Source organism: Ranitomeya variabilis, chromosome 2 (assembly GCF_051348905.1).
Source record: "Ranitomeya variabilis isolate aRanVar5 chromosome 2, aRanVar5.hap1, whole genome shotgun sequence".
Lineage (NCBI taxonomy): Eukaryota > Metazoa > Chordata > Amphibia > Anura > Dendrobatidae > Ranitomeya > Ranitomeya variabilis.
This window is the reverse complement of record NC_135233.1, coordinates 127675402-127702592: the sequence shown is the minus strand read 5'-3', so window position 1 is coordinate 127702592 and position 27191 is coordinate 127675402. Positions and strand designations below refer to the sequence as shown.

Below are 27191 nucleotides of genomic sequence, written 5' to 3'. Positions count from 1 at the left end.
ATGTCACATGGTGCATGTTGTATGTCACAGGTATGCTGCATGTCACATGGTGCATGTTGTATGTCGTATGGTGCATGTATGTCGCATGGTGCATGTCGCATTGTGCATGTGTGTCTCATGGTGCATGTTGTATGTCGCATGTTGTATGTCACATGGTGCATGTTGTATGTCGCATGTCATATGCTCTGTCGCATGGTGCATGTTGTATGTCACATGTATGTTGCATGTCACATGATGCATGTCGTATGTCACATGGTGCATGTTGTATGTTCAATGTTGTATGTTGCATGGTGTATGTTGCAGGTTGTATGGTGTATGTTCAATGCTGTATGTGCACACAGTCTAGACGAGTCCAGCTCTGCTACATCTGGATGCCTGACAGGCTTAAGTCTATGGAGCATTTGTGTGTATTAAAGGGAACCTGTCACCCCCCCCCCCCTCCCTGGCGCTTTTAACTAAAATAGCCACCTTGTGCAGCACTAAGGCTGCATTCTGTCTAGGTGGCTCTTCTTTTTGTGGTCCCTTCCAACGCTGCAATATTACTTTTTATACTTTGCGCGCCATACCTTTAGTCTGTCCGGGGCGCACGTCTTTTCCCCGGACGCAAACGCCTCCCAGCCATCCCTCAGCCCCTTCGGGCGTCGCCTCCCCTGTCTTCAGTAATGTACCCGGTGCCTGCGCTGTGCTTTGGCGTGCAAATTATAAAAAGTAATATAGCAGCGTTGGAAGGGACCACAAATAGAAGAGCCACCTTAACAGAATGCAGCATTAGTGCTGCGTTAAAAATGCCAGGGGGGGGGGGGGGGGGGGAGGTTGGGTGACAGGTTCCCTTTAATAATCTTACTGTGGAACCTACCGATTACTGCTGCCTGTGTAAAGTGATATCCAAGTGTTGTTCAATGAGGTGTGGACCCATCTGATCACGACTACACAGAAAGGACAACACCCCGCACTACAGACGCACACAGTGAACACAGTGAACACCGGATGCCTGGCTCATGCTTGTTTTATTTGCACTTTGTTGCTTGACACAAAAGGTTACAGTAAAACTGTGATGAACACCATAAATGTCACATATTCATGATACACGCTTGTCTTCCGTATCCTCCGTGTTGTGCTCAAGGGATTTTATTCCTCCTTATAAAGACGAAATGAGCATTTTAAGATGTTTCCCTCTTTATGTAAACAGTGTACTTAGATTACGCACCCAATAAAAAGCACGTTGCTAAAACACTGCAATGTGCGGATATACTAGAGGTCATTAATAAAATGAGCCCGCGGAGTAGAAATTGTGGCCTGTTCCAACAGCTTTACGATAGTTATTATTTGGACACTGGTTACGGCTCCGCATTTACAAGCACAGGGGTTTTGCTAGATGAGAACAGTAAAATTGTCCATATTGGATGGAATAGGTCTATTATATCTGCCTACATGGGAGATAACGTCACACCTTAGGAGAGGAAGACTGCTGAGAATTCAGGGAACAGAAGAATTGTTTGGTGCACTTATCTCATTGTTAGAAGGGATTGCCCATCTTTTTTTAATTTAAATAGATTTTTATTAAGAATAAACATTACATCTCCCACAGAGTTTCCTTATGTTCCATACAAAGTTTTCTCAATTTTAAAATCCCCAACATTCCCAACAAATCCCACCCCACCCCCCAAAGACAGCTCATCTCTGTTAGCAACTCCTCTATCAATAATACTTAATGAATCTTTAGCCCACTTGAGACCGCCTATTCATCATGCAATTTTCACCAGCCAAGGGATTGCCCATCTTTAATAAAAGAAGCTATGCTTGTTCACCAGCACAGGTGCCCGGGTGGTCTCCACTCTTCCAGAAGGGCTGCAGTCTCGTTCTTTGGTCACCAAAGGCCTGTGTTTGGCTGCAGTGATCAGATGACAGAGGAACAGGATGTCCTCCAGGTGGAGTGACTAGGGTAGAGCAAATGAGTAGAGCTTCTTTTATAATGTTATAGCATTTGCTGCCTTTTACAGGGCAGATAAACCCTTTAATTGGCTGTCCAGTGTTTTAAGTGAACATGCTGTTTTCTTGATAAATCAAGAGGGCGGGTAACTCTTATGATGTACATAGGAGTTTGAATATTTTGGTGTCATTAAAGGGGCTGTCCTGGATCAGTAAAACATAGAAGCCTTCATCTATAGACAGTAGTGATGAGTCCAAGTACAGTTTGCCTGGGGTGCTCAGGTATGCACAGAGTGTTGAGGGTGCCGGCATGTTTTGCGGCGGTTAGACAGCCACAAAAGATGCGGGGATTGGCTGACATACACAGGCAATCCATTCATCTTTTGTGGCGGTCTAAAAGCCACAAAACATGCTGGAGTGGGGACTCAAAAATGTCACTCAAGCACTTGCAATACTTGGTGCATACCCGAGACCCTAGGCAAACTCAATCATCTCTAATAAACAGCTCCATCCCTGTCCATAGGTTCTGTCTGGTATTGGAGGAACAGGTGCTTCTCACAAAATTAGAATATCATCAAAAAGTTAAGATTTTTCAGTTCTTCAATACAAAAAGTGAAACTCATATATTGCATAGAGTCATTACAGAGTGATCTATTTCAGAATATCTATTGATAATTATGGCTTACAGCCAATGAAAACCCAAAAAGTCATTATCACAGTAAATTAGAATAAGGAGGGTAAGCCACAAAAGGTCATTGCTAAAGAAGTTGGCTGTTCACAGAGTGCTGTATCCAAGCACATTAATGGAAAGTTGAGTGGAAGGAAAAAGTGTGGTAGAAAAAGGTGCACAAGCAATCAGGATAACCGCAGACTTCAAAGGATTGTTAAAAAAAAACAATGAAAAATTTGGGGGAGATTCACAAGGAGTGGACTGCTACTGGAGTCACTGCTTCAAGAGCCAACACACACAGACGTATCCAGCACATGGGCTACAAGTGTCACATTCCTTGTGTCAAGCCACTCATGACCAATAGACAATGCCAGAAGTGTTTTACCTGGGCCAAGCAGAAAAAGAACTGGACTGTTGCTCAGTGGTCCAAGGTGTTGTTTTCAGATGAAAGTACATTTTGAATTTCATTTCGAAATCAAGGTCCCAGAGTCTAGAGGAAGAGTGGAGAGGCCACAATCCAAACTGCTTGAGGTCTAGTGTGAAGTTTCCAATCAGTGATGGTTTGGGGAGCCATGTTATCTGCTGGTGTAGGTCCACTGCGTTTTATCAACACCAAAGTCAGCGCAGCCGTCTACCAGGAAATTCTAGAGCACTTCATGCTTCCAAGCTTTTTGGAGATGGAAATTTCATTCTCCAGCAGGACTTGGCACCAGTCCACACTGCCAAAAGTACCAATACCTGGTTTAAAAACAACAGTATCACTGTGCTTGATTGGCAGCAAACTCACCTGACCTTAACGATATAGAGAATCTATAGGGTGAGGTCAAGAGGAAGATGAGAGGCACCAGACCCAACAATGCAGATGAGCTGAAGGCTGCTATCAAAGCAACCTGGTCTTCCATAACACCTCAGCAGTGCCACAGGCTGATCTCCTCCATGCCACGCCGCATTGATGCAGTAAGGGTACGTTCACATTTGCGTTGTGCGCCGCAGCGTCGGCGCCGCAACGCACAACGCAAACCAAAACGCAGCAAAACGCATGCACAACGCTGCGTTTTGCGCCGCATGCGTCCTTTTTTTCATTGATTTTGGACGCAGCAAAAATGCAACTTGCTGCGTCCTCTGCGCCAAGACGCGAGCGCCGCAGGGACGCATGCGGCGCAAAACGCAAGTGCGACGCATGTCCATGCGCCCCCATGTTAAATATAGGGGCGCATGACGCATGCGGCGATGCTGCGGCGCCCGACGCTGCGGCGCACACCGCAAATGTGAACGTAGGGTAATTGATGCAAAAGGAGCCCCAACCAAGTATTGAGTGCATTTACTGAACATACATTTCAGTAGGCCAACATTTCGGATTTTAAAATCATTTTTCAAGCTGGTGTTATAAAGAATTCTAATTTACTGAGATAATGACTTTTGGGTTTTCATTGGCTGTAAGCCATAATCATCAACATTAACATAAATAAACACTTGACATAGATCACTCTGTTTGTAATGACTCTAAATAATATGAGTTTCACTTTTTGTATTGAAGAACTGAAATAAATTACCTTTTTGATGATATTCTAATTTTGTGAGAAGTACCTGTAAGCTTATCTTTAGTAAATAAAAGTGATCGGATCTTCATAAGAAAGTGCTAATTCTGGATAAGCCCTTTAAGTAGGAATCCTCAGAAGAAACCTTCTGTGCACACACAATTATTAACTCTGTGTGAGGTTGGTTTTTCACATCTGCCTTTCACAGTCTGAGTACAGGCTAGAGGCCATACCGCACTAGCCACGGGTTTCCTGACCAGATGACCCAGGAGGTCCCTTCCAACTCTACCATTCTATGATGCTATGACTCGCACTCGTATATGTATATGAGGCTGTTGAGTTTGAGTCATGAGACCTGCAGACCGTCCCGACGTCACAATCCGTCCTTCGACCATGAAAGTCAAATGAGTGAAACCAGCCTAAAAGAGGAGAAAAACAAAGCTTGCATAAAATGACTAAATAAATCCTGTTCCCATCTCATACCTTAAAGGGATTTTCCACTTTCAATAAATCCCTTCACAAAGCCAGTGCTTGTTTTCAAAATATAAACTGGCTTATTTGTCCTCCCCTGGTCCATCTCAGAGTCGCCACCGCTGCTTCTGGTGTCCGTTTTTATCTGCAGGGCTGACGTCACATCAAGAGTGCTGAAACCAATCAGTGAGCTCAGCAGCTCGTGCTATCTTCTTGGGTAGAGCCGCTGAGTTTAGTGATTGGCTGCAGCGCTGTTGACATGAAGTCAGCGCTGCAGAAATTAACAGACACAGAGAGAAGCGGCATAGACCAAGAACTGAATCCGGGGAGGGGGAGTAAAGCAGAGAATGTTTTATTAAAACACCAAGAATTTTGTGAAAACCCCTTTAAATGTTTGTTACAAGTAGGAATACTGTTGAAGGAACTTTATTAATATTGCTGGTTTGCAGGAAAGAAGATATCTTTATGATGGAGTTCATCAGAATACAGTAAGTGGAAGGTTTAGTGTTAAGTCGTGTTTATACTGTGTAATTTGTGCATAAAATCTGAAATTAAACATAAATTGTATATCTACAGTGGACATGAAAGCAGAAAATATATTTTAAAATGAATTCATTTTGCAATTTACAGTAATTGAAAGTTCCTAACAAAAATCCATAATACACAGTAAAATAACTAATCATACGTGACTGAAGTAACCAAAAGCTGGCAATGATGCCCTCTACATTCAGGCTGTAACAGATAGACCACAATGACCTCTGTCACTTAGGCCCCAGATCTCCTAAAAAGTGCCACCTTACTTTTTACATGAGATGTTCAGACTTATTCATTTATAATAAACAACAGAAATGTGCAGTCATACGCAGCCTCTATAGGCAGTGTAGCATTGTGCTGGCCGGACAGTATATATATATATATATATATATATATATATATATATATATATATATATATATATATATATATATATATATATATATATATATATATATACACATACATACACACACCCCTCGGGGGGTGACTGTTGTAATTTAATATTCCCATCACCGAACCTCTAGGACCCCTAGTGATCCTGAGAATGACAGTAACAGATGGCTACTGTAGTCTCTAGCCAGGGAAAGTCCAGCAACATGTGATGATAACATATATTCTAGAGATAGGATAACCCTTCACTGCATTGCATTTGCTCACTCTAATGTTGAAGTGTAGGAAGAAATAAGTTATTGCACCCTAATAAACGTATCTAGTCTTACGCTGGCCAGACACATTACATAGCTGTGGTCTGACCAAACGATCGGCGGTCAGCTATCCCTCCGGACTCCCCCATACACAGTCACACCCAGCTTGGTTGAGCGCTTCTGTGGTCTCTGAGAGCCGCTGCCAGACTCCTCCGTCAGGGACTAATCTCCCCACCAAACAAAAAGATCAAGCTTTTTCAAACAAATTCATCATCTGTCTGTAAAAAGTCAGAAGAGCCACATGTACATTAGATGTTCAGCCAACGTTTATGGTGGTCCTACAGACAGGTCACAAAACAAGGTGCATGTCTAAAGCTGCACTGTGGTGTTATGGGAAAAGCCAAAAATTCCAGGACCATGACGAGAAGCTGCAGGGCAGAACTTCTGGACTCAAACCAATTTTAGTTTCTGACAAATGATAAAATACTTTGGGAAGGATTTCTTCTTATAGGATACATCCTCCCAAGGCAAACAGTAAATAGAGCAGAAACAATCAGCATGACTTACATGGAGATTGTGCTTTGGATTTGCTGCAGATTTCATCTTTGCAAATCATGTAGTCCGTAAAATATACTGACATACTGAGACTGAAATCTGCACTGCAGGTCAGTCTCCAGATGGATCTGTTATGCAGTGTGCAAGAGAATAAGGACAGAAAATCTGCAACATATCCATACTGCACAAACACACTGTAAATGTGTCTTCCCATGAAAATGTTATGGTAGAACCATAGGGTATGACTTAAATATCGTGATAGGTGGGGTTCCATCTCTGACACCTCCAAATATGGGGAAAACGTGGACCACACTTGCTGCAACATCCACGCAAAGAAGGAATCGAGAGATGTAAAGAAAATTGTGTGCTTCTCCATTCTCCTCTATGGGAGTTATGGAAATAGCAGAACCACTTTACTGTCGAGTCGCATGGCAATAATTTATATCTTTTATGTGGATCCGAATGGAAAAAAAAAAGCATAAATACAACATTAAGCCAATCCCATGAGTGAGGCACCCTCAGAAAGCCCTTCTAGTAAGTCGGTCATTGATGCCAGCCTCTTCTATGCCATCCTTGCACTAATGTAAACCAAGCAGGGTACAATTAGAATAGATCTTAGATTTTTTTCATGAAAATGTTAAAACAAGTTGACCAGTTTTCTGCTGAGGAAAAAAACTGTCCACGCTCCTGGGGAATTAGCATATGCTCCTATTTACAAGGGAAACTTGATCAGAAAAAGCTGGTCTTGAGTTTGATGGTGGGAGCAGTCTGGATGGTGGGAGCAGGCTGTCGAGAGGCAGCCTTGGCTTTGCTCGCTTGGTTAGCTCTGATGGCAGTTTCTAGCCGGGCCTTCAGTTCGGGAGCTGCCCCCATTACAGTCTTAAAGGCGTGTGGGTAAAGAGGCCCAATACGCATCAAGTCCTGCAGTGCAAACTCATGGAGATCCTTTGATGAGGGGGATGCAGAACTAAATGTGTTGACATCAAGCAAGTAAGAAATTAGAGTAGGAACAAGAAGAGCGAGAAGCTGGACTCCTGGAAGGAAAGTAATAAAAAAAAAAAAGCATTAATAACAAACCCAATAAAATCAAAGCTAGCCATATATATTAGATGAAAGTTGTTAATGATCAATCAGTTAGCAAACATCTGTCTGGAAAATACTTGTTAAATTGATGCAGCCATAAACATTTTAGCTTATATTGGCCATTAGCGGCTCAAAACAACCATGCATGTTAGATGTTGGGCCTCTTTCCTCTTTCAGTCTATTGGCGTCAGTCTGAAACCGCCATTTTCCTCAAATAGCGGATCCGCCATTTTTTTTTGGCGGATCTGCTATTTTCCCATAGACATGCATTAGCGACAGATTGTGGCAGATGGTCGTCCGTTCCATCCGCCATGCGACGGATCCGTCGAAATTTGGCGGACGTTGTCTAGACACTGACGGACATTATAATGTTTTTTGTCTGCACCGAAATGGCGGTTCGCAACGGATCCGTCGCGTCCGCCATCCCATTGAATGGCCGCCTATGGGCGACGGATCCGTCGCGACCGTCATTTCGGCGGTTCCGCCGCCCCAATCCGCTTTTTCAATTGCGCATGCTCCAAAAAGTAGATACTTTTCCCAGACAAGCCCCAAGTAACTGATCCGTCAAAAAAACCGGATCCGTTAGAACCGTTTTCTCAACAATTGTGACGGATCCGTCACTATGTCGGAGCAGACTGACGCCAAACAACTGAAGTGTGAAAGAAGCCTTACCAGTCACCGTTCTGATCTAATCAGGGCCCCATCTTGGAATATGTGGGGATCCCAGCAGATGGTGAGTTATAGTATCAGTATCATGCTGAAAGGTAACAATTTGCTCCTCAGTTGTGAATAACCCTTTAACCCCTTAGTGACAGAGCCAATTTAGTACTTAATGACCGGGCCAATTTTTACAATTCTGACAACTGTCACTTTATGAGGTTATAACTTTGGAACGCTTCAATGAATCCCGCTGATTCTAAGTTTTTTCGTGACATATTGTACTTCATGTTAGTGGTAAAATTTCTTTGATTTGAATTGCATTTATTTATGGAAAAAAAATGGAAAGTTGGCTAAAATTTTGGAACTTTTGCAACCATTAATTTGTGTGCTCTTAACTCAGAGAGTTATATTGCACAAAATAATTAATAAATAACATTTCCCACATGTCTACTTTACATCAGCACAATTTTGGATATATAATTTTTTTTTGTTAGGAAGTTATAAGAGTTAAAGGTTGACCAGCGATTTCTCATTTTTACAACAAAATTTTCAATTCCATTTTTGTTTAGGGACCACTTCACATTTGAAGTGACTTTGAGGGGTCTATATGACAGAAAATACCCAAATGTGACACCATTCTAAAAACTTCTAACCTCAAGGTGCGCAACCCCACATTCAAGAAGTTTATTAACCCTTCAGGTGCTTCACGAGAAATAAAGCAATGTGCAAGGAAAAAAATGAACATTTTACTTATTTTACAAAAAATTTACTTCGAAACCAAGCTTATTTATTTTCACAAGGGTATCAGGAGAAAATGGACCATAAAATTGTTGTGAAATTTCTCCTTAGTATGTTGATACCCCATATGTGGGAGAAAGCCACTATTTGGGCGCATGGAAGGGCTCAGAATGGAGGGAGCACAGTTTGACTTTTTGAATCCAAAATTGGCTGGAATCAATGGTGGGCACCATGTCGCGTTTAGAGACCCCCTGATGTACCTAAACAGTGGAAACCCCCCAATTTTAACTCCATCTCTAACACAGCCCTAACCCCAACACTTCCCTAACCCTAATCCCAACCATAACCCTAACACCACCCTAACCCTAGCCCTAACCCCAACCCTAGCTCTAACCCCAACCCTAATGGAAAAATGGAAATAAATACATTTTTTTTATTGTTATTATTATTATTCATATTTTTATTTTTTTTTTACCTAACTAAGGGGGTGATAGGGGCTATCACAGTGATCAAAATGAACCAATAGGAAAAATCTCCTATGGTGCCTGCCATTTTCTTCCCGGAAGAAGACGCGGAGGGCTGGGGGACACCTGAGGTACCGGGGGTGCCCGGTGGACCCCATTTCTCTCTCCTTTTTCCTTTCCATGAATAATGGTGGTTGCAACACTGAGGTTAGTAAAAACCGACCGTAACATGTTCTCTGGGGTCTCAGGTACCCCAGGTAGCTGAGACCCCAGCGATTTTCCGACGATGGGTGGCGCTATAACCTTATTTCTCAGTGCTGTTAAAAAGCGGTGCTGAGGAATAAGTACCCTTAACTGCCACCATTAAAAGGCGCATCGACGGTCGTTAAGGGGTCAAGTTTCACCCAATTAGTATTTGTTACGGTTTAGATGAGCTTTCTTTGACATTAGTTCCTTCCTTTGGCATGGTATAATAATCATCAGCATATGACTGACCCGGGGTACATATTTAGGCCTTCATTTGCCATAGCATCCCACAATCTCAATGGGGATGTGTGGGGTGATAGGCGGACAGATGAAGCGCTCTCCCTCTGTTAAACTCCCAATGTGATGTGGTCACTATTAATGAAAATGGAGGGACAAACATCCACTTGTTCATCATTTTTTACCAAGTAAAATTATTCACTCACGGTTTTTCTCTTCTCCCAAAGAGACCAATCTTTCCAGGACCTTTATCCCTTCCTGAACTGCCAGCAGCTCAGAACTCCTGTTTGGTCTCTTCTTTTCAACAGATTTCAGATTCTCCACCATGATGGGCGCCAGAGCATGAATGTACGGAGTAGAAATTGCTCGATTGGAATGTTGAAACACTGATAAAAGGAGCTGATAACTTTTAGCCTGAACCTGGGAAATGGAAAGCACAAAAGTATTCATTTACTATAGCTTTAGTATATACAAAGTAAAACACTAAGGAGTAGTTGTAGTGATTGTGAAAAGTGCAGACAAGTATGACTCGGAATGTAAGCCAATGTAAGCGTTGAAATGGCAGCAACACTCAAACAGCAGCTAGTCCGTCTCTTAGCACCCGACCTACCACCACTCTTAATTTAACAGGCTGGGTAACCCCTTCAAACTAGACCATATGCATCCATTTTTTACATGCGATATACGTTTTGATTTTTTTATGTTATTTAATTCTTTTTTTGCATTGATAGGATTTTATTTTTTTTAGAATTTTTTTTTACACACAGTATTTGTCACAAAGTAAAAACAATGAATGTTTTCAAGTTTGAACTCATTTTTTAATCATTTAGAGGAACTTTAAAATTGAACCTGTAAAAAGAGGGATTTTTGTGTACTCACCGTAAAATCCTTTTCTCCGAGCCAATCATTGGGGGACACAGACCGTGGGTGTTATGCTGCTTGCCACTAGGAGGACACTAAGTGATACAAAGAAAGTTAGCTCCTCCCCTGCAGTATACACCCTCCTGCTGGCCCTCAGCTAACCAGTTCGGTGCAAAAAGCAGTAGGAGATCAGTAACAACATATTAGCTTACAGCATGTCATATTATATATGAGAGTATAGCATATCGGATTATAAAAACAAGCATAAGCCAATACCAGGGTGGGAGCTGTGTCCCCCAATGATTGGCTCAGAGAAAAAGGATTTTACGGTGAGTACACAAAAATCCCTCTTTCTCCTTCGCCTCATTGGGGGGGACAGACCGCGGGACGTACCAAAGCAGTCCCTGGGTGGGGACAACGTCAGATCAGGCCCTGTGTAACTGCTACTTACAAGTGCGCCACCGCGGCCTGCAGAGTCCGCCTGCCCAGAGTCACATCTGTGGAAGTCTGGGAATTATAATGCTTCAAGAATGCATGCGGACTGGACGAATCCGCAAGCTTGCAGGCGTGTCTTTTCGACGCCTGGTGCCTAGAACCCACGATAGACAGGGAGATAGGCTGTCATCTAACACGAAAAGACTCCTGGATGGTGAAAGGAATACACCAGGCTAAATGGCCGATGAAGACGGCCAAACCCTTCCTGTAAACGTCAGGAAGCCTTCCTCTTGCCGTTAGGAAACCCAAGATATGGTGTCCAACCTTCGGAAGGACGCCGTCCTCAAGACTTACCTACTTAAAGCACTCGCTTCGTTCGGAATATGGGGAACTCATTCCATTTTGTGGACTGGTGCCAAAAGAGATGAGGGAAGAACTATGCCCTCATGACAGTAGTAATACAATACCACCTTGGTAGCTAGGGACGGGGAAGGCCTGAGGACAACCTTGCCTTGAAGGAAGTAAGGGAAAAAAGTCTGAAAAGACCCGTTAGCACCGAAGACTCGTCAGGATGAGGATATCGCCGAGAAAAAAGGGGGCGACCTTCCCTAATAGAATAGATCCCAATGATCTAACAGTATGCAATAGGGAAAAACTACATGTGAAAACATCCTGCGAGGTGGTCCCTACTTGCAGTTTTGTTGCAGAAAGACAGAAAGCTATCAGCTCCGCAAGCGAACTGACGTGGTCAGTGAGGATTTCCGAGGATCACTGGGGCCCTTTCTGCTTCTGAAAAGCTTTCGGAAGTGGAAACTGGTACCACGGAATAACCAGAGCATGCAGTGCGATGGCTCTTGGATCTCGAGGCCGAACAACAAACTCGAGTACACAGGCGATCAGTCAGGACGCCATCCGAACTACAACTGTAGAGCTCCAGTGAAGGCGGGTCTGATGGAAGACTTCCGGGTGAAGTTCCCACTCACTTGAGGTGAAACCCTGACGGCTAAATATGTTCGCAGCCCAGAGTTCTACTCCTGGGATATGTACTGCCAAGATCACCGAGTGATAGATCTCGGCCCATGTGAGGTACCTTGGCCATGGTGCTTGAACGTGGGTACTCGCTAGATGATTGACGTATGACACAGCCGTGGGGTTGTCCAATTGAAATCGGATGGGTTGACCCGCCATAAGGTAGTGGACCTACTATAGGACTACCTTTGAGATCTCCAGAGCAATGATCGGGAGAAGAGGACTGGCATTGGAAGTTACTAGTAACCATGGAACCGGGAGAAAAAACCCTGGATGAAGAAGGAGCTCAGAGACTATCGTCTGAAAGGCTGCTTGACTTGCTGAAAAGTAACGGAGGGAAGGAAACTGCTTCCGTTGACGTCTCCGTTTTTTTTTTGTTTGTTTTTTTTTAGAACCCTCCTAGCAAATCAAATGAAATGAGGGGATGAGTGAGCAAGAGCGCGAGCTCCCTGTTGAAAAACCATGACCCTGTCTGGAGGGAAATTTACCACCCTTCTGGAAGAGTACCGGATCATCCTCAAAAAGGATATCTGCTGGGCTGGAAATGAGAAGTTGTCTAAGTCTAGCCACCAGCCCAGGTGAGAGGGTATCACAAGTGATATAGACGACTTAGCGTAGTCCTGCAAGGGCGGGTAAACAGTCGGCCAAACAGGGCAGGACGGCCACGCCTCTAGGTGCAAGATGACAGCCGCCATGACCCTTGCGAACACTCTGGGTGCGGTAGCAAGGCCGAAGGACAAGGTCGTGACTTAAATGCTGTTCACGAATGGAAAAGCAAAGGAATTTTTGAAGAGGTTAGGCATCCCGAATGTCGATGGATGTCAGAAACTGCACCTTTTTTGTTGAAGTAATGGCTGAGCGGAGGAACTCCATTCGAAGAAGAATCTTGTGAAAAAATTGTTAGAAGTTTGAGGTCCGGGATCGGTCCTACTTCTCGTTCCCCTTCTAGGAACCAAGATCCCTTAGATCTAGACTGTCCTGGACAACCCTTTCACTGTTGGTCGGGGCTGTAGGAACGTACGATCCTTCGTTAGTCTCCCGCTCAAAAATTTGATTGACCAGCTGAACTCTCTTCAGGAAAGGGGTACTGGTGTGAATCAAAGTAGTTAAGGGCTCTAAGCAGGAGACCGTTGCTCTAGCAATCCATGCGGCGGCTAGGGAGGGTAGAGGGCTGGACCCGTAGCCGCAAAACGGAACAAACCAGATTTGCTATTTGACAGATCATGGCATTTTTAATTGAGGACATATCGGGCAGGGATACTGGTAGGTAAACCACAGGAGATTGTACCCGGTTAATCTGCCGAGTGGCAGAATGCGCCGCTGCTTCCAGCAGGTCATTGCAGAGTTAAAAATTAGGAGCCTCGATCCACCATCCTCTTAACAGGGAAGTGGAGAGGGAACATTCGCCTTCTTGCATCTTCTGTTAAATAGTGGTGATGCAGAGGGGGGTGCTCAGACGCCCGAAAAAGGGTGTACATCCACAGAGTTCAGGTCTCCGGGTGGACAGGACAGGTTGTCTGGCGTTAGGCCTGGGTGCAGAAAAGGATACCTGGAAGCGACCTTCATGTCCCCGTCTGTTGATGGTGTGGGGAGACCGGCGCCCTTTAAAGTGCCTGTCACCCTTAAAAATCAGACCAGGCATAGCGTCCCACGTAGAGGCTTCTATCCAGTGAATCGCATATCCGGACTGGATGGCAAAAGCTCTACGAGGGAGTTTAGACTGAGGGAACTAGTTACACTGGGATAAACTTCAGCGGAAGAGGGCTCCTTATTTATGACCAGTTTCGGATTGGCCATGTGCCTTTAAGACCAGGGAATACTGGTCATGTGCCTTTAAGACCAGGGAATACTGGTCGTGTGCCTTTAAGACCAGGGAATACTGGTCGTGTGCCTTTAAGACCAGGGAATACTGGTCGTGTGTCCTTAAGACCAGGGAATACTGGTCCCGTGCCTTTAAGACCAGGGAATACTGGTCGTGTGCCCTTAAGACCAGGGAATACTGGTCCCGTGCCTTTAAGACCAGGGAATACTGGTCCCGTGCCTTTAAGACCCGGGAATTCTGGTCACGCGCCTTTAAGACCAGGGAATTCTGGTCACGCTCCTTTAAAAATAGGGAATACTGGTCACGCGCCTTTAAGACCAGGGAATACTGGTCACGCGCCTTTAAGACCAGGGATTACTGGTCACGTGCCATTAAGACCAGGGAATACTGGTCACGTGCCCTTAAGACCAGGGAATACTGGTCACGTGCCCTTAAGACCAGGGAATACTGGTCACGTGCCCTTAAGACCAGGGAATACTGGTCACATGCCTTTAAGACCAGGGAATACTGGTCACGTGCCTTTAAGACCAGAGAATACTGGTCACGTGCCTTTAAGACCAGAGAATACTGGTCACGTGCCTTTAAGACCAGGAATACTGGTCATGCGGGTTTAGGTAAAATCTCGCAGCGAGCGAGAAGCGCCAATTCAGGGGGCGGAGCCACAGGCACGACGTGGGCGGAGCCTCGAGACTTCCATGAATAGGCCCAAGCCGGGGCGTAAATTTTTGCAGCCGGCGCCAGCGTAGAAGTGAGGGGTGGTCACGCCCGTTGCTCGAGAAAATTGAGCGCTTCCGTGCCAGGCGAAAGGCGCCAGGAAAAAAGGCAGAGCCGCCTTAAGGCGCCACAGTGCGCTTCTGGGGTGCGGCCTACACATCGGCCGAAGCCGGGAGCTAAATTTTGTAGCCGGCTGGAGCGTTACCTCAAGGAGGTGGGCCACAGGGAAGCCTGAGACTGCCTGTGAATATCCCGCTGCAGAAGCCCATCGCTGCCAGGATCCACTCACCAACGGTGCGCGTCCCGGCATGGAGCCGCCGCGGATGTTGCAGCGTGGATGGGCGTTACCTCAGGTGCAGAGATAGAGGGATAAATCTCAATCCATCATCCCTTTTGTTAGGGAGGGGGGGGGGAACCGTCCGCCTCCTTGTGCCATCCGCTTTCACAGTGGTGGGACAGTGGGGGCTGCCCGGACCATGGATAGGGGCTTCTGTACATCCACGAAGTTCAGCTCATCGGGACCGTGAAGACACCTTCGCCCCTGAAGGGGATTTCAACTGCGGCCTAGTTCGGCTGAAAAAGCCGGGGACTAAATTTATGGAACCTGCCGGTGGAGTGCGTCGGCGGGCCGCGCGCCGAATGATTGCCACTGGCGTACCGGCCAGTGGCACCCCCAGGACCGCATCTTCCACGCAGGCAGCGTGAGGAAGGATGGCCCCCGAGAACTGCAGGGTGCCTCTCGTCCCAGACGAGAAGCGCCGATATAGGGGGCGGGGTTACGGCCGTGGGAGGGATCTGCCCACTGCGGCCTACTCCAGCTGAAAAGCCGGGGACTAAATTTCCGGCCTACCTGGCGATGCGCGGCGGCCGCAACGGAGCGACGCTAACCGCCGCAGTTCCCCAACCACCGGCGCCTCTCCCCAGGGACTCTGCCGCAAGTACCGCCGGCGCCTGCCCCATAGAGGCCACTGCGGCCTACTCCGGCTGAAAAAAACGGGGACTAAATTTCTGGCCTGCCCGGCGGTGTGAGGCGGCGCGGCCGCAAAGCGATCCGGAGCGCAGGAGGGGAACTCCTGATGTACTCACAGTCCGGTAATGCAGGTCCCCCTGTCCCTGCGCGCTCCATCCATCCTGCCATCCTCTTCTGTAATCCCTTTTGTGCAACGCCATGTAATGTGGGCCTAGTATGTCGGGCCCTCGGAGAGGAACATTAGAGCAGGCTCCAAGTACTCGCCGTCTTGCAGGGGGAAGGGAGATCGGGACCAAAGATGGAAACCCGTCGCCCCAGTAAAAATTGGCGTGCTCCAGCGTCGTAGGAGAGGGACGGGGAGGTATACTCGCCGTGCTCGCCTGTTGCTGGTTCGGGGGAGAGCGGGCCCTATAAAAGGGATCCGTCGCCCCCTTCACTCCGTTGAATAAAAAATAAAAATTTACAGAAAAATTAAAATTAAAATAAGAAAGTTGGGGTCTGAAAACAGACCCAAGTGCCTCCTACAGACACTAAGCAAGAACTGGTTAGCTGAGGGCCAGCAGGAGGGTGTATACTGCAGGGGAGGAGCTAACTTTCTTTGTATCACTTAGTGTCCTCCTAGTGGCAGCAGCATAACACCCACGGTCTGTGTCCCCCAATGAGGCGAAGGAGAAAACACTATATACCTGCAGAAATACAGTAGTGGTAATTTGCAGGTAAAAGTTTTAAAGGTAATCTGTCAGTAAGGTCAACCCTCCTAAGCTGTCTACATGGGCATGTAGGTCATAGAATGCTGATAAAATAATACCTTTATATCTGCGATCCGATGTATCATTCCAGAGAAATCCATGTTATTCTTATATGTAAATTAGCTATTCTGGACTATGGGACGGACACTGATCTACATGAGACTCTGCCTCCAGAGATTATTCTACATGAAGGGGCAGTTACCAGTGTGAGGTGTGATGGCCGCTCTCTGCTCTCCTGATCTCACTGCAGAGCTGTGTGTGATTATACCTGACACATCGGCAGGTTCCTCTCAGCTTCCATCTCACAGGCAGACAGAGCTGCAATATTGTTACAATACAGAGGAGCTCAGGAGCTGCAGCAAATGTGTTAGTATGAGACAAAGTTCAGTTTTACTGTCCTGTGTTAGAGACATGTCTCACACTCTTTCCCTTTTTATTAAAGTAATATCTGGAGGCAGAGTCTAAGGGTATGTTTCCACGTTCAGGAAACGCTGCTTGTTTGACGCTGCGCAGCGCTGCAGCGTCAAACAAGCAGCGTCCAGATGTTCCAGCATAGTGGAGGGGATTTTATGAAATCCCGTCTCCACTATGCGTGGAAACCCGCACGCGGCGGCCCTGCGACTACGGACATGCTGCGCGTCTTTTCAGATCGCAGCATGCCCGTACACCTTGCGGAGACGCAGCGTCCGCGCAAGGCATATCACAGGGCCCTATGGGAGAGAGCGATCATCCCGGATGTGAAGAGTTAACACATCCGGCATGATCGCGTCCCATTAAGGGGCGGGGCTTAGCGCCGAGCGGCTTCGCCGCTGCGGCGATACCGCCGCCCATACGTACCGTGGAGACATACCCTAATGCACATCAGTACCCTCCCCATAGCCTGGAACAACTTATTTACATATAAGAAAAACATGGATTTTTCTGGAAAAAGACATCAGATCGCAGATCTCAATATATCATTTAATTCAGCTTCCTATGACCCATGTGTACATATAGATAACTTAGGAGGGTTGATCCCACTGACAGAGTCCCTTAAGTATGTTCAGCAGTCAAATTATAAGGGTAAGTTCACACAGGGAGCTTTTGCTGCTTTTTTTTTCTGCAGCAAAACCTGACCTTCTTGGCAGGAAAGAAGCTGCGTCAAAAACGCAGGTTTAGGTGCGTTTTTGCTGCATTTTATTTGGTGCAGTTTTTTTATGCGTTTTTTTTTCTCTCTTTGTCCATCCTAATGTCCTTCGATTTTCAGCAGCAAAAACGCAGCAAATAATAATACCTGCGTTTTTGCTGCGTTTTTTTCAACACCCATTCAAGTCAATGGGTGAAAAAACGCAGCAAAAAAGCTGAAAGAAGCGACATGCTCTATGTCCAAAAAACGCAGCAAAGCACAAAATACTGATCAAACAAAAAAACAATGTGTGTGCATGAGATTTCTGAAATCTCATAGGCTTTGCTGGTATTGTAAAAAGCAGCTGAAAATTAGCATAAAAAAACGCAGCAAAGAAACGCAGCAAAAACGCCCTGTGTGAACTTACCCTAAGAGAGGCTACAGGGAGAAAATTAATATATTCTCCCTGCAGCCACTTGCTTCCAGTCATCAGGGCGGTGCAGTGAGCTGTACCAGTCAGCACTCGGTAATCACTCCCGTAGCACCTTGATTGACAGCCGGCTCTTGCACACAGGCTTCAGAGCAGGAATTCAGTCAAGGAGCGTGATTACAGTGTGTTTTAATATTTGGAATATTTTGGTCTCCTTTTACTACATGAAGTTTTCCAGGGGATGACAGGTCATCAATAAACTGTATATAATTTCAAACAGCCCCTAAGTTAAGATTTAGTATGTGTCAAATAGTGAAAACTGAAGGATTCAAGCTCTATAAACTCACCCACGGATCACTGGATGTAATGGCTGCTTTGAACTTGTTTATACACCCGGTCTGTAATGCCTGCACACCTATAATCTCAGTGCTTGCAGACAACAGGAAAAGTACAACACCCGTCAGGATGCTGACCTCATCCAGTGTATGACTGGAGTCACCTACAATGCACAAAACAGGAAAAAAAATTACACTTGCACAAAAAGCCTGGGAGAAAAACATAATGAAAAAAAAGCACAAAAGAGACAAACACAAAATTAGGGATGCTACTTATTAAAGGAGCATTTTGTACCTAGTAAAGTAATAGATGTTGCTTGGTTATGCCATAGCTCTGTGATCCCTTTGAAACCCAATAAATTCTGAGACTAAAGAGCTGCAGTACTGCGTCCCCATCTAATGGTAACCCTGCACTATGGTACTCTCGGCCACGGGGCTCTACACAGAATTACAGCCGATCCTATTCACTTAATTGGAACCTGTATAACAAGTGCTGAGGGTTTGCTTTGTAGGGCAAAAGAGGGAATTCAGAGCCTTGATCCATCATTCTAGGAACTAGTGGGACTTTCAGAGGGCGGACTCCCCTGCAGATAAATTGATCGCATAGTTTAGTTGAATGCCACAATCAGAATAACTCGGGAACGATTACTTGATCTATCAAGATGCTTCATTCTCTTTCCTGGTGACCCTCGTTTCTTACCTGTCTGTGGATACTCCAGCACAGATGCTAAAGTGCTACGGATCAGGTCGGTCCACTTCTTCTGAGTTTTTTCGGTCTTGGCCAGTGATGACGTCACGATGGTTTTTATTGCTTGTAAGCAAGCACTGACCGGCAATGGCTTCTGGTTATCTGAAGATTTTATAGCAGTCTCTTTCAAAACTTTAGTTACCAAGTAAAGGATGGTAGGCAGGATTGTCATACAGCCTGAAAAAAATGATTAAAAAACGAATAAACACATTATATGCATGTATGTATGTTTGTATGTATACATAAATTATAAGGCTAAAATTATTAAAGTTTTCTAATTAGAGCTTTAGTAGTAGTCTAGATATTCACTGTTCCAAACTCAAATTTTAATTGTTTGCATTAGCTCATCATTTTGTAGGTTGGTTTTAGGGGATACCGACTATCCCCCTTAACCTGCTGCAGGCTGTTATTAGCCACTGCTGTATTTTACTACCAAATGTCAGAGCTGGAGACAGAAACATACCAGTGTGTGATTGCTCGTGACCAAAGATTGTCAGGTTCAGACAAGCCTTAAAGGGAACCTGTCACCCCCCCCCAGTCGTTTCAAACTAAAAGAGCCACCTTGTGCAGCAGTAATGCTGCATTCTGACAAGGTGGCTCTTTTAGTTCTCGGTGCTGTAACTAGAGAAATAATCCATTTTTTAATTTGCCAGAAATTCAGTCAAGGAGGCCGGCCTTTCCCCCCTGCTTCAGACGCCACACAGCCGTCACTCGAATCTTCTTGGCGCCGGGCGTCGCCTCCTCATTGCTGTTTTGAAAATAGCCGGCGTCTGCGCTCTTTTCCCCTGCCTGGTGCAGGCGCAGTGAGCGTTGGCCGTCTTTCCTCATATGCAGCCTAGCTGACTGCACCTGTGCGAATGCCCTGCTTGTGAATCCCAGCCCCGCAATGTGAATAAATCATAAGTCACTGCGGGGCTGGGATTCACAAGCACGGCGGCCGCGCAGGCGCAGTCAGCTGGGCTGCATATGAGGACAGACGGGCAGCGCTCACTGCACCTGCACCAGGCAGGGGAAAAGAGCCCAGGTGCCGGCTATTTTCGAAACAGCGGTGAGGAGGAGGCGGCGCCAAGAAGATGTGAGTGACGGGTGTGTGGCGTCTGCAGCAGGGGGGAAAGGCCGGCCTCCTTGACTGAAGACAAGGTATTTCTGACAAATTAAAAAATGGATTATTTCTCTAGTTACAGCACCCAGAACTAAAAGAGCCACCTTGTCAGAATGCAGCATTACTGCTGCACAAGGTGGCTCTTTTAGTTTGAAACGACTGGGGGGGGTGACAGGTTCCCTTTAAACTATTTGATGCGTCTCCAAACTGGTTTTAAGGTCAATTATTTTGGAAGACATACCTGCAGGTGAGCACAAAGTAGGAAGGTCAGCTAGGATGGTCACTGTAGATGCCACGAGGCGAGCACTCTCTTCTGAAAGCTGCTGATGTCTGTTGAGGACATGACTCGGAGAGTCTGAAACCTTGGAACTAAGCTGCGGTATGTGTCGTACCAGGATGAACATTAGCAGCTCCATGGCAGCAAAGACCAGAGACTTTCCTGGGATCAAGCCACCACTTTCTTCACCTTCACCCAAGAGTATCTGCGTTTCCTTTTCACTTGTGTCATCTTTATCTGTAGAGAAATATCAGAAATTATTCTAGTAATAGTGATTATTACAATAATGGACTGGACTAGTCAATGCCGAGTAACAATCTGTATAACATGAAAATCACGTAAAACTAATGTTTTTTGTCTTACTTTGAGTATTTCTTTGCTCCTGTAGTTTGTCTTGCGCAGCTCGCACAATTTGCTGCACCACACTAGTAACAAGCAATTGTACAGAGGTTGGATTACAGGTCAGTAGTAAACGATGTAGGACATTTAGAAGCTCCACTCCAATGACCTGGAATAGAAGACAGAAGAATATTTATGCCACATTTATACATACCATTAGTGTGGTTACTAATATGAGACCATGTGAGAATTTATCAGGAGTGGCGTTTTATACACTGGCCTGGCGGTAGATACTGTCATTATAGTGGTGGATCTTGTCACCTAACAGTAAGAACCCCACTCAAAAAAAAATCAAGTTAAAGAGAACCAGCACGATTTTGCATGTTGAAGTAAAGGCATGGCCACAATGGCGCTGTTATACAGATGAAATAGATACCACATGGTGGTTTTTCTTTAATCAGCATTTGAAGTTTGATGTAATAAGCTTTAGGGGTGAGATTGTGGGTAGGGTCTTCAGCTCCTGTCCAGCCTCTTTGCCTGCCACTGGTATCTGTATCTGCCTCCTGTGTAAAAAATTGCACTGGGGACATCCTCGCCACAGGTGGCATTTGTGCAGATTGATCTCTCGGCAGTCTTCAATAAAATGGTGCCAGTAGCGGCGCAGACTGACCTCCCGACAGTCATCAGTAAAGCTCCGTAGGTGGCAGCGCATGCGCAGATTGAGATCTCGGCTCAGTGATGTCCTTTAGAGATTTAATTGAGCCTCAATCTCAATCTGGGCATGTGCCGCCACTGGCGCCATTTTACTGAAGACTGCCGTTAGATCAATCTGCTCAAGCGCTGCCTGCAGCATGGATGGCGCCGCCACAAACTCTCAAACAGGAGGCAGGTCATTCACAAAGTGGTGACCTGTAATACAGACATAAGATATTGGCGGAGGGGCCGGGCAGGAGCCCAATTCTCTACCCGCAATCCTGCCCTTATGCACCTAAAGCTTATTACACCAAAACTTCAGATGTTGATTAAAGAACAACCACCATGCGGATTTCTTCACTAAAAGTATCTATCTCATCTGTCTAACAGCGCCATTATGGCCATGCTTTTACTTTAACAGGCAAAATAGTGCTGATGGGTTCTCTTTATGGCCTATGAGGTTGTTGAGTTCGAGTCACGAGACCCTGGTCAGTCTGGGCATCGGTGTTACTCAGTCCCTGAATGCCGAAAGTGTTAAGTAGGCCTTACAATCAGCGTCTGACATGATGGACACAAAATATTGGGTAAAGCACATTGATTTGGAAATTATTAAAATGTACCTGATCTTCTGCTATATGACTTCTGGCAAAAGAAGACTCCAAAAGAATATGCAGAGCCTGAAGACTAGCAGTGACATGTTCAACAGGTTCCTCAGGTCGAGGTGCACAAAAGAACTGAATGCTGATACCTGATGAGATACATAGCACATTAATAATCATATTTAAATATTTTTGTCCATCGAGCCATTATTTGTCGTTACTTTGCTTTTTTTATGGGGATTTTCCCTGGTTTATTATAGAAAAAAATTGTAGTTTTGCAACGATTACAAAATTTGCAACAATAAACACAATCCAGCACTTAAATTTCAGGTCTTTGTATTCACCCACCCAAAATCAGATGCATTCTATCTTTGTTAAGCTCCATAAGTGACTTAGGGCTGGGCGGTGTACCCGGTGGCTGGTTTAGCGCTAGTGTAGGGTTACGTTTCTGAGAGCCCGTCATGGTTGCATCGTCTGCAGTCTGTGAATGGATAAAGCCGGTGGAGTTGAGCCAGAGTGTCACAGCATGGAGTATAGGTGCCCAGGAGTTACGGTAATGGAGCCTTGCTGTGTCAATAGTTTCAGGGGTGTAAAATGCTCCTCCTGCATATTAATATAAAGAAAATCAGTTTTAGCTACAATATCCTAAACAAAGCAAGGTAAAGAACAAGGCAAAATGATAAAAACATACATACGAGTTATCCATGAGGATGTGTGCACAGTGTAAAATTCACCACAAATGCACAGCAAAATCCACATTTTTTTCAAAAGGTTAAATCCGCGGTGAAATAAATTGACATGTTGCAAATTTGTACATACCCTTACTGCAGTGGGATTCTTCATATACCAAATTAATAGAAATGTCTACGCCCTCTCCACATTTACACTAAATTACAATGTGTGCATTGTACTCACCATCAGGAGGAAGCTGGCTGGCAAACTCTGGGGGCAGCGTGAGCAGCGCGTAGTCTTTCAACACCGCCAGCCACAACCGACTAAGAGAAGGCAGAGCGGATTCAACCAATGAGATCAGGCTATCTGGAGGAAGCTCATCTGCCGTACCATAATCGTCATCTTCATCATCATTTGTCTTCATGGCTTTGCTAGGTTTACTGTCACCTTCATTTTTAATAGTCATGGCGACAACATAGACCTAGGATTCAGAGTTAAAAAGGGATTTTCATTATATTGCTCACACAGGTCAGAAATTGACATGGCATTTATATCCTAAGTTTCGGTTATTTGATTAAAAGGGGCTTGTCCAGTGATTACAAATTATTGTTTCACGGACTGAGACTACCTAAAATAATAAAGGAGATGTGATACTCGTCTTCATCAATCCCTAGTGGCTCCTGTGTTGACGTTTGCCGATTTCCCTCTGGTCTGAACACAACAGAAATGGCCACTCAGCCAAGGACGAGGAGGTGGAGACTGGTGGGGAGTAAGGATGAGGAGGTGGAGACCGGTGGGGAGTAAGGACGAGGAGGTGGAGACCGGTGAGGAGTAAGGACGAGGAGGTGGAGACCGGTGAGGAGTAAGGATGAGGAGGTGGAGACCGGTGGGGAGTAAGGACGGGGAGGTGGAGACCGGTGGGGAGTAAGGACGAGGAGGTGGAGACCGGTGGGAAGTAAGGACGAGGAGATGGAGACCGGTGGGAAGGACGAGGATGTGGAGACTGGTGGGGAGTAAGGAAGAGGATGTGGAGACCGGTGGGGAGTAAGGAAGAGGACGTGGAGACCGGTGGGGAGTAAGGACGAGGAGGTGGAGACCGGTGGGGAGTAAGGACGAGGAGGTGGAGACCGGTGGGGAGTAAGGACGAGGAGGTGGAGACCGGTGAGGAGTAAGGACGAGGAGGTGGAGACCGGTGAGGAGTAAGGACGAGGAGGTGGAGACCGGTGAGGAGTAAGGATGAGGAGGTGGAGACCGGTGGGGAGTAAGGACGAGGAGGTGGAGACCGGTGGGGAGTAAGGACGAGGAGGTGGAGACCGGTGGGAAGTAAGGACGAAGAGATGGAGACCGGTGGGAAGGACGAGGATGTGGAGACCGGTGGGGAGTAAGGAAGAGGATGTGGAGACCGGTGGGGAGTAAGGAAGAGGACGTGGAGACCGGTGGGGAGTAAGGACGAGGAGGTGGAGACCGGTGGGGAGTGGGTAAGAGTCTGAACAGGACATGTGGTGCATCAGTGAGTGTAAGTATTATTTCTAAAAAAAAATTTAAGCAATTTAATCCTTTTTAAAAATATTTATCATAAAGGAAACATAAAAATATTATTTTTGAAGGGATTGCCCACTACTTTGATACTGATGATCTATCAAAGGTAAGGTGATCAATATCAGTTCGGTAGGGGTCCAACATCCAGCACTCCAATTGATCTGCTTTTATTAGCTGCGTAGGTAGTCAGATGTAAGAAGTGTGCGGAGCAGAACAGCACAGCTCCATACACGGTTTATCGGTCATTGCTGAGAACTACTGCTCAGTTTATAATGAATGCCATGTATGTGGATTGTGCATATACACATGAGGGAATTAGAGGATTCACTTTGGGACACCAATATTCTCTGAACAAACTTCGTTAAACCAGAACATACAATTATTAGTAAAACTATTTATTTTTCCCCTAAATAAGATCTTCAAAATAACTGATATGTGATTTAAAGTAGTGAACCTAATACATGCTGCTCATGAACTGCACATCATATGTCAGGCATTGGCTGTACGACCTCAACGCAGCAGCGTTTCAGAGAAAGACACATTTTTTAATAACCGCTGGGGACTCAGCAGCACAAGAAATTTGTCGGACAGGTGGGCCCCCGGATTTCCCTCGCCCACTGCCCTAGCAGCGGATGTCTATTAAAAATATGAGTTACACATGGCAGAGATTGAACAACCAGTGTCTGATATCTGCTGCCCATGGATTTGCAGCATATATCAGATGTTAAGTATTCTTTAATTTTAAATGTAAAAAAAAATCACTACGTCCCAAAAGACGGGAAAAAGAAAAAAAAATTCCAAGACATCTTATGCCATAAACTGGTTAAAGAGGAAGTACCGACCTCTGCCCAAGCTTTTAATACAGCAAGTTTCTCCATAGTTATGGCACTCTCCCGGTATAGCTGGCTGGACGAGCCTTTCCCAGCTTGTGCTTTATCCAACGAAGAAACTAAAAGGTTGTGCACTCTACGAAGATCATTCAGGTCACTGACCACTTTGCTCCCTATCCAGGCACTGCACACCTGACAAAAAGAGCACAGATGCTGCTGCAGTAATTCCCAAAAGATCAAGTCCTCCGTATACATATGCAAGCAGAATGCATCTCCATACCTGGCAGGCTTTCGCTACGATGTCTGAGGGAGTGTCCTGTGAAAATGCCGGACGTAACGCAGCTCCCACCTGAGGATAAAACAATCACTATGTTAGAGAGCGCACCTTTACCGCTACTGTTTCATATGCTGCGCCTTTTTCTGACTGTAAACCAATCATATGCAGCCAGATATTACTAACCAACTGCACAATCTGACTAACAAATATGGTGGCACTGTGTGCAGCTATTTCCGGAAGTCATAGAGAATACAAGGAGTGGAGATCACAAGAGACACTACAAGGAGTGGAGATCACAAGAGACAATACAAGGAGTGGAGATCACAAGAGACACTACAAGGAGTGGAGATCACAAGAGACAATACAAGGAGTGGAGATCACAAGAGACACTACAAGGAGTGGAGATCACAAGAGACAATACAAGGAGTGGAGATCACAAGAGACACTACAAGGAGTGGAGATCACAAGAGACAATACAAGGAGTGGAGATCACAAGAGACACTATAAGGAGTGGAGATCACAAGAGACACTACAAGGAGTGGAGATCACAAGAGACAATACAAGGAGTGGAGATCACAAGAGACACTACAAGGAGTGGAGATCACAAGAGACAATACAAGGAGTGGAGGTCACAAGAGACAATACAAGGAGTGGAGGTAACAAGAGACACTACAAGGAGTGGAGGTCACAAGAGACAATACAAGGAGTGGAGGTAACAAGAGACACTACAAGGAGTGGAGATCACAACAGACAATACAAGGAGTGGAGGTCACAAGAGACAATACAAGGAGTGGAGGTCACAAGAGACACTACAAGGAGTGGAGATCACAAGAGACACTACAAGGAGTGGAGATCACAACAGACAATACAAGGAGTGGAGATCACAAGAGACACTACAAGGAGTGGAGATCACAAGAGACACTACAAGGAGTGGAGATCACAAGAGACAATACAAGGAGTGGAGATCACAACAGACAATACAAGGAGTGGAGATCACAACAGACAATACAAGGAGTGGAGATCACAAGAGACACTACAAGGAGTGGAGATCACAACAGACAATACAAGGAGTGGAGATCACAAGAGACACTACAAGGAGTGGAGGTCACAAGAGGCAATACAAGGAGTGGAGATCACAAGAGACACTACAAGGAGTGGAGGTCACAAGAGACACTACAAGGAGTGGAGGTCACAAGAGACACTACAAGGAGTGGAGATCACAAGAGACACTACAAGGAGTGGAGATCACAAGAGACACTACAAGGAGTGGAGATCACAAGAGACAATACAAGGAGTGGAGGTCACAAGAGACAATACAAGGAGTGGAGGTCACAAGAGACAATACAAGGAGTGGAGATCACAAGAGACACTACAAGGAGTGGAGATCACAAGAGACAATACAAGGTGTGGAGGTCACAAGAGACAATACAAGGAGTGGCGATCACAAGAGACAATACAAGGAGTGGAGATCACAAGAGACAATACAAGGAGTGGAGATCACAAGAGACACTACAAGGAGTGGAGGTCACAAGAGACACTACAAGGAGTGGAGATCACAAGAGACAGTACAAGGAGTGGAGATCACAAGAGACACTACAAGGAGTGGAGATCACAAGAGACACTACAAGGAGTGGAGATCACAAGAGACACTACAAGGAGTGGAGATCACAAGAGACAATACAAGGAGTGGAGATCACAAGAGACAATACAAGTTGTGGAGGTCACAAGAGACACTACAAGGAGTGGAGATCACAAGAGACACTACAAGGAGTGGAGGTCACAAGAGACACTACAAGGAGTGGAGATCACAAGAGACAGTACAAGGAGTGGAGATCAGAAGAGACACTACAAGGAGTGGAGATCACAAGAGACACTACAAGGAGTGGAGATCAC

At 45.6% G+C, this 27191-nt stretch overlaps 1 protein-coding gene across 2 annotated transcripts in view; it reads right to left on the bottom strand.

The window, feature by feature from the left end:
• Window positions 1-995: 995 nt before the first annotated feature.
• HEATR5B (HEAT repeat containing 5B) overlaps window positions 996-27191 on the bottom strand; it is an 81683-nt gene continuing 55487 nt past the window's right edge. For both annotated transcript variants that reach the window (XM_077282997.1, XM_077282999.1), the window contains 11 exons: window positions 25302-25370; window positions 25034-25213; window positions 22896-23133; window positions 22329-22583; window positions 22002-22129; window positions 20713-20857; window positions 20314-20586; window positions 18923-19147; window positions 18235-18386; window positions 9979-10192; window positions 996-7378 (listed from right to left, as the gene is read on the bottom strand). In XM_077282997.1, the coding sequence (XP_077139112.1) occupies window positions 7074-7378; window positions 9979-10192; window positions 18235-18386; window positions 18923-19147; window positions 20314-20586; window positions 20713-20857; window positions 22002-22129; window positions 22329-22583; window positions 22896-23133; window positions 25034-25213; window positions 25302-25370 (2184 nt within the window). In that variant the 3' untranslated portion in view covers window positions 996-7073. The remainder of the gene's footprint in view (window positions 7379-9978; window positions 10193-18234; window positions 18387-18922; window positions 19148-20313; window positions 20587-20712; window positions 20858-22001; window positions 22130-22328; window positions 22584-22895; window positions 23134-25033; window positions 25214-25301; window positions 25371-27191) is intronic.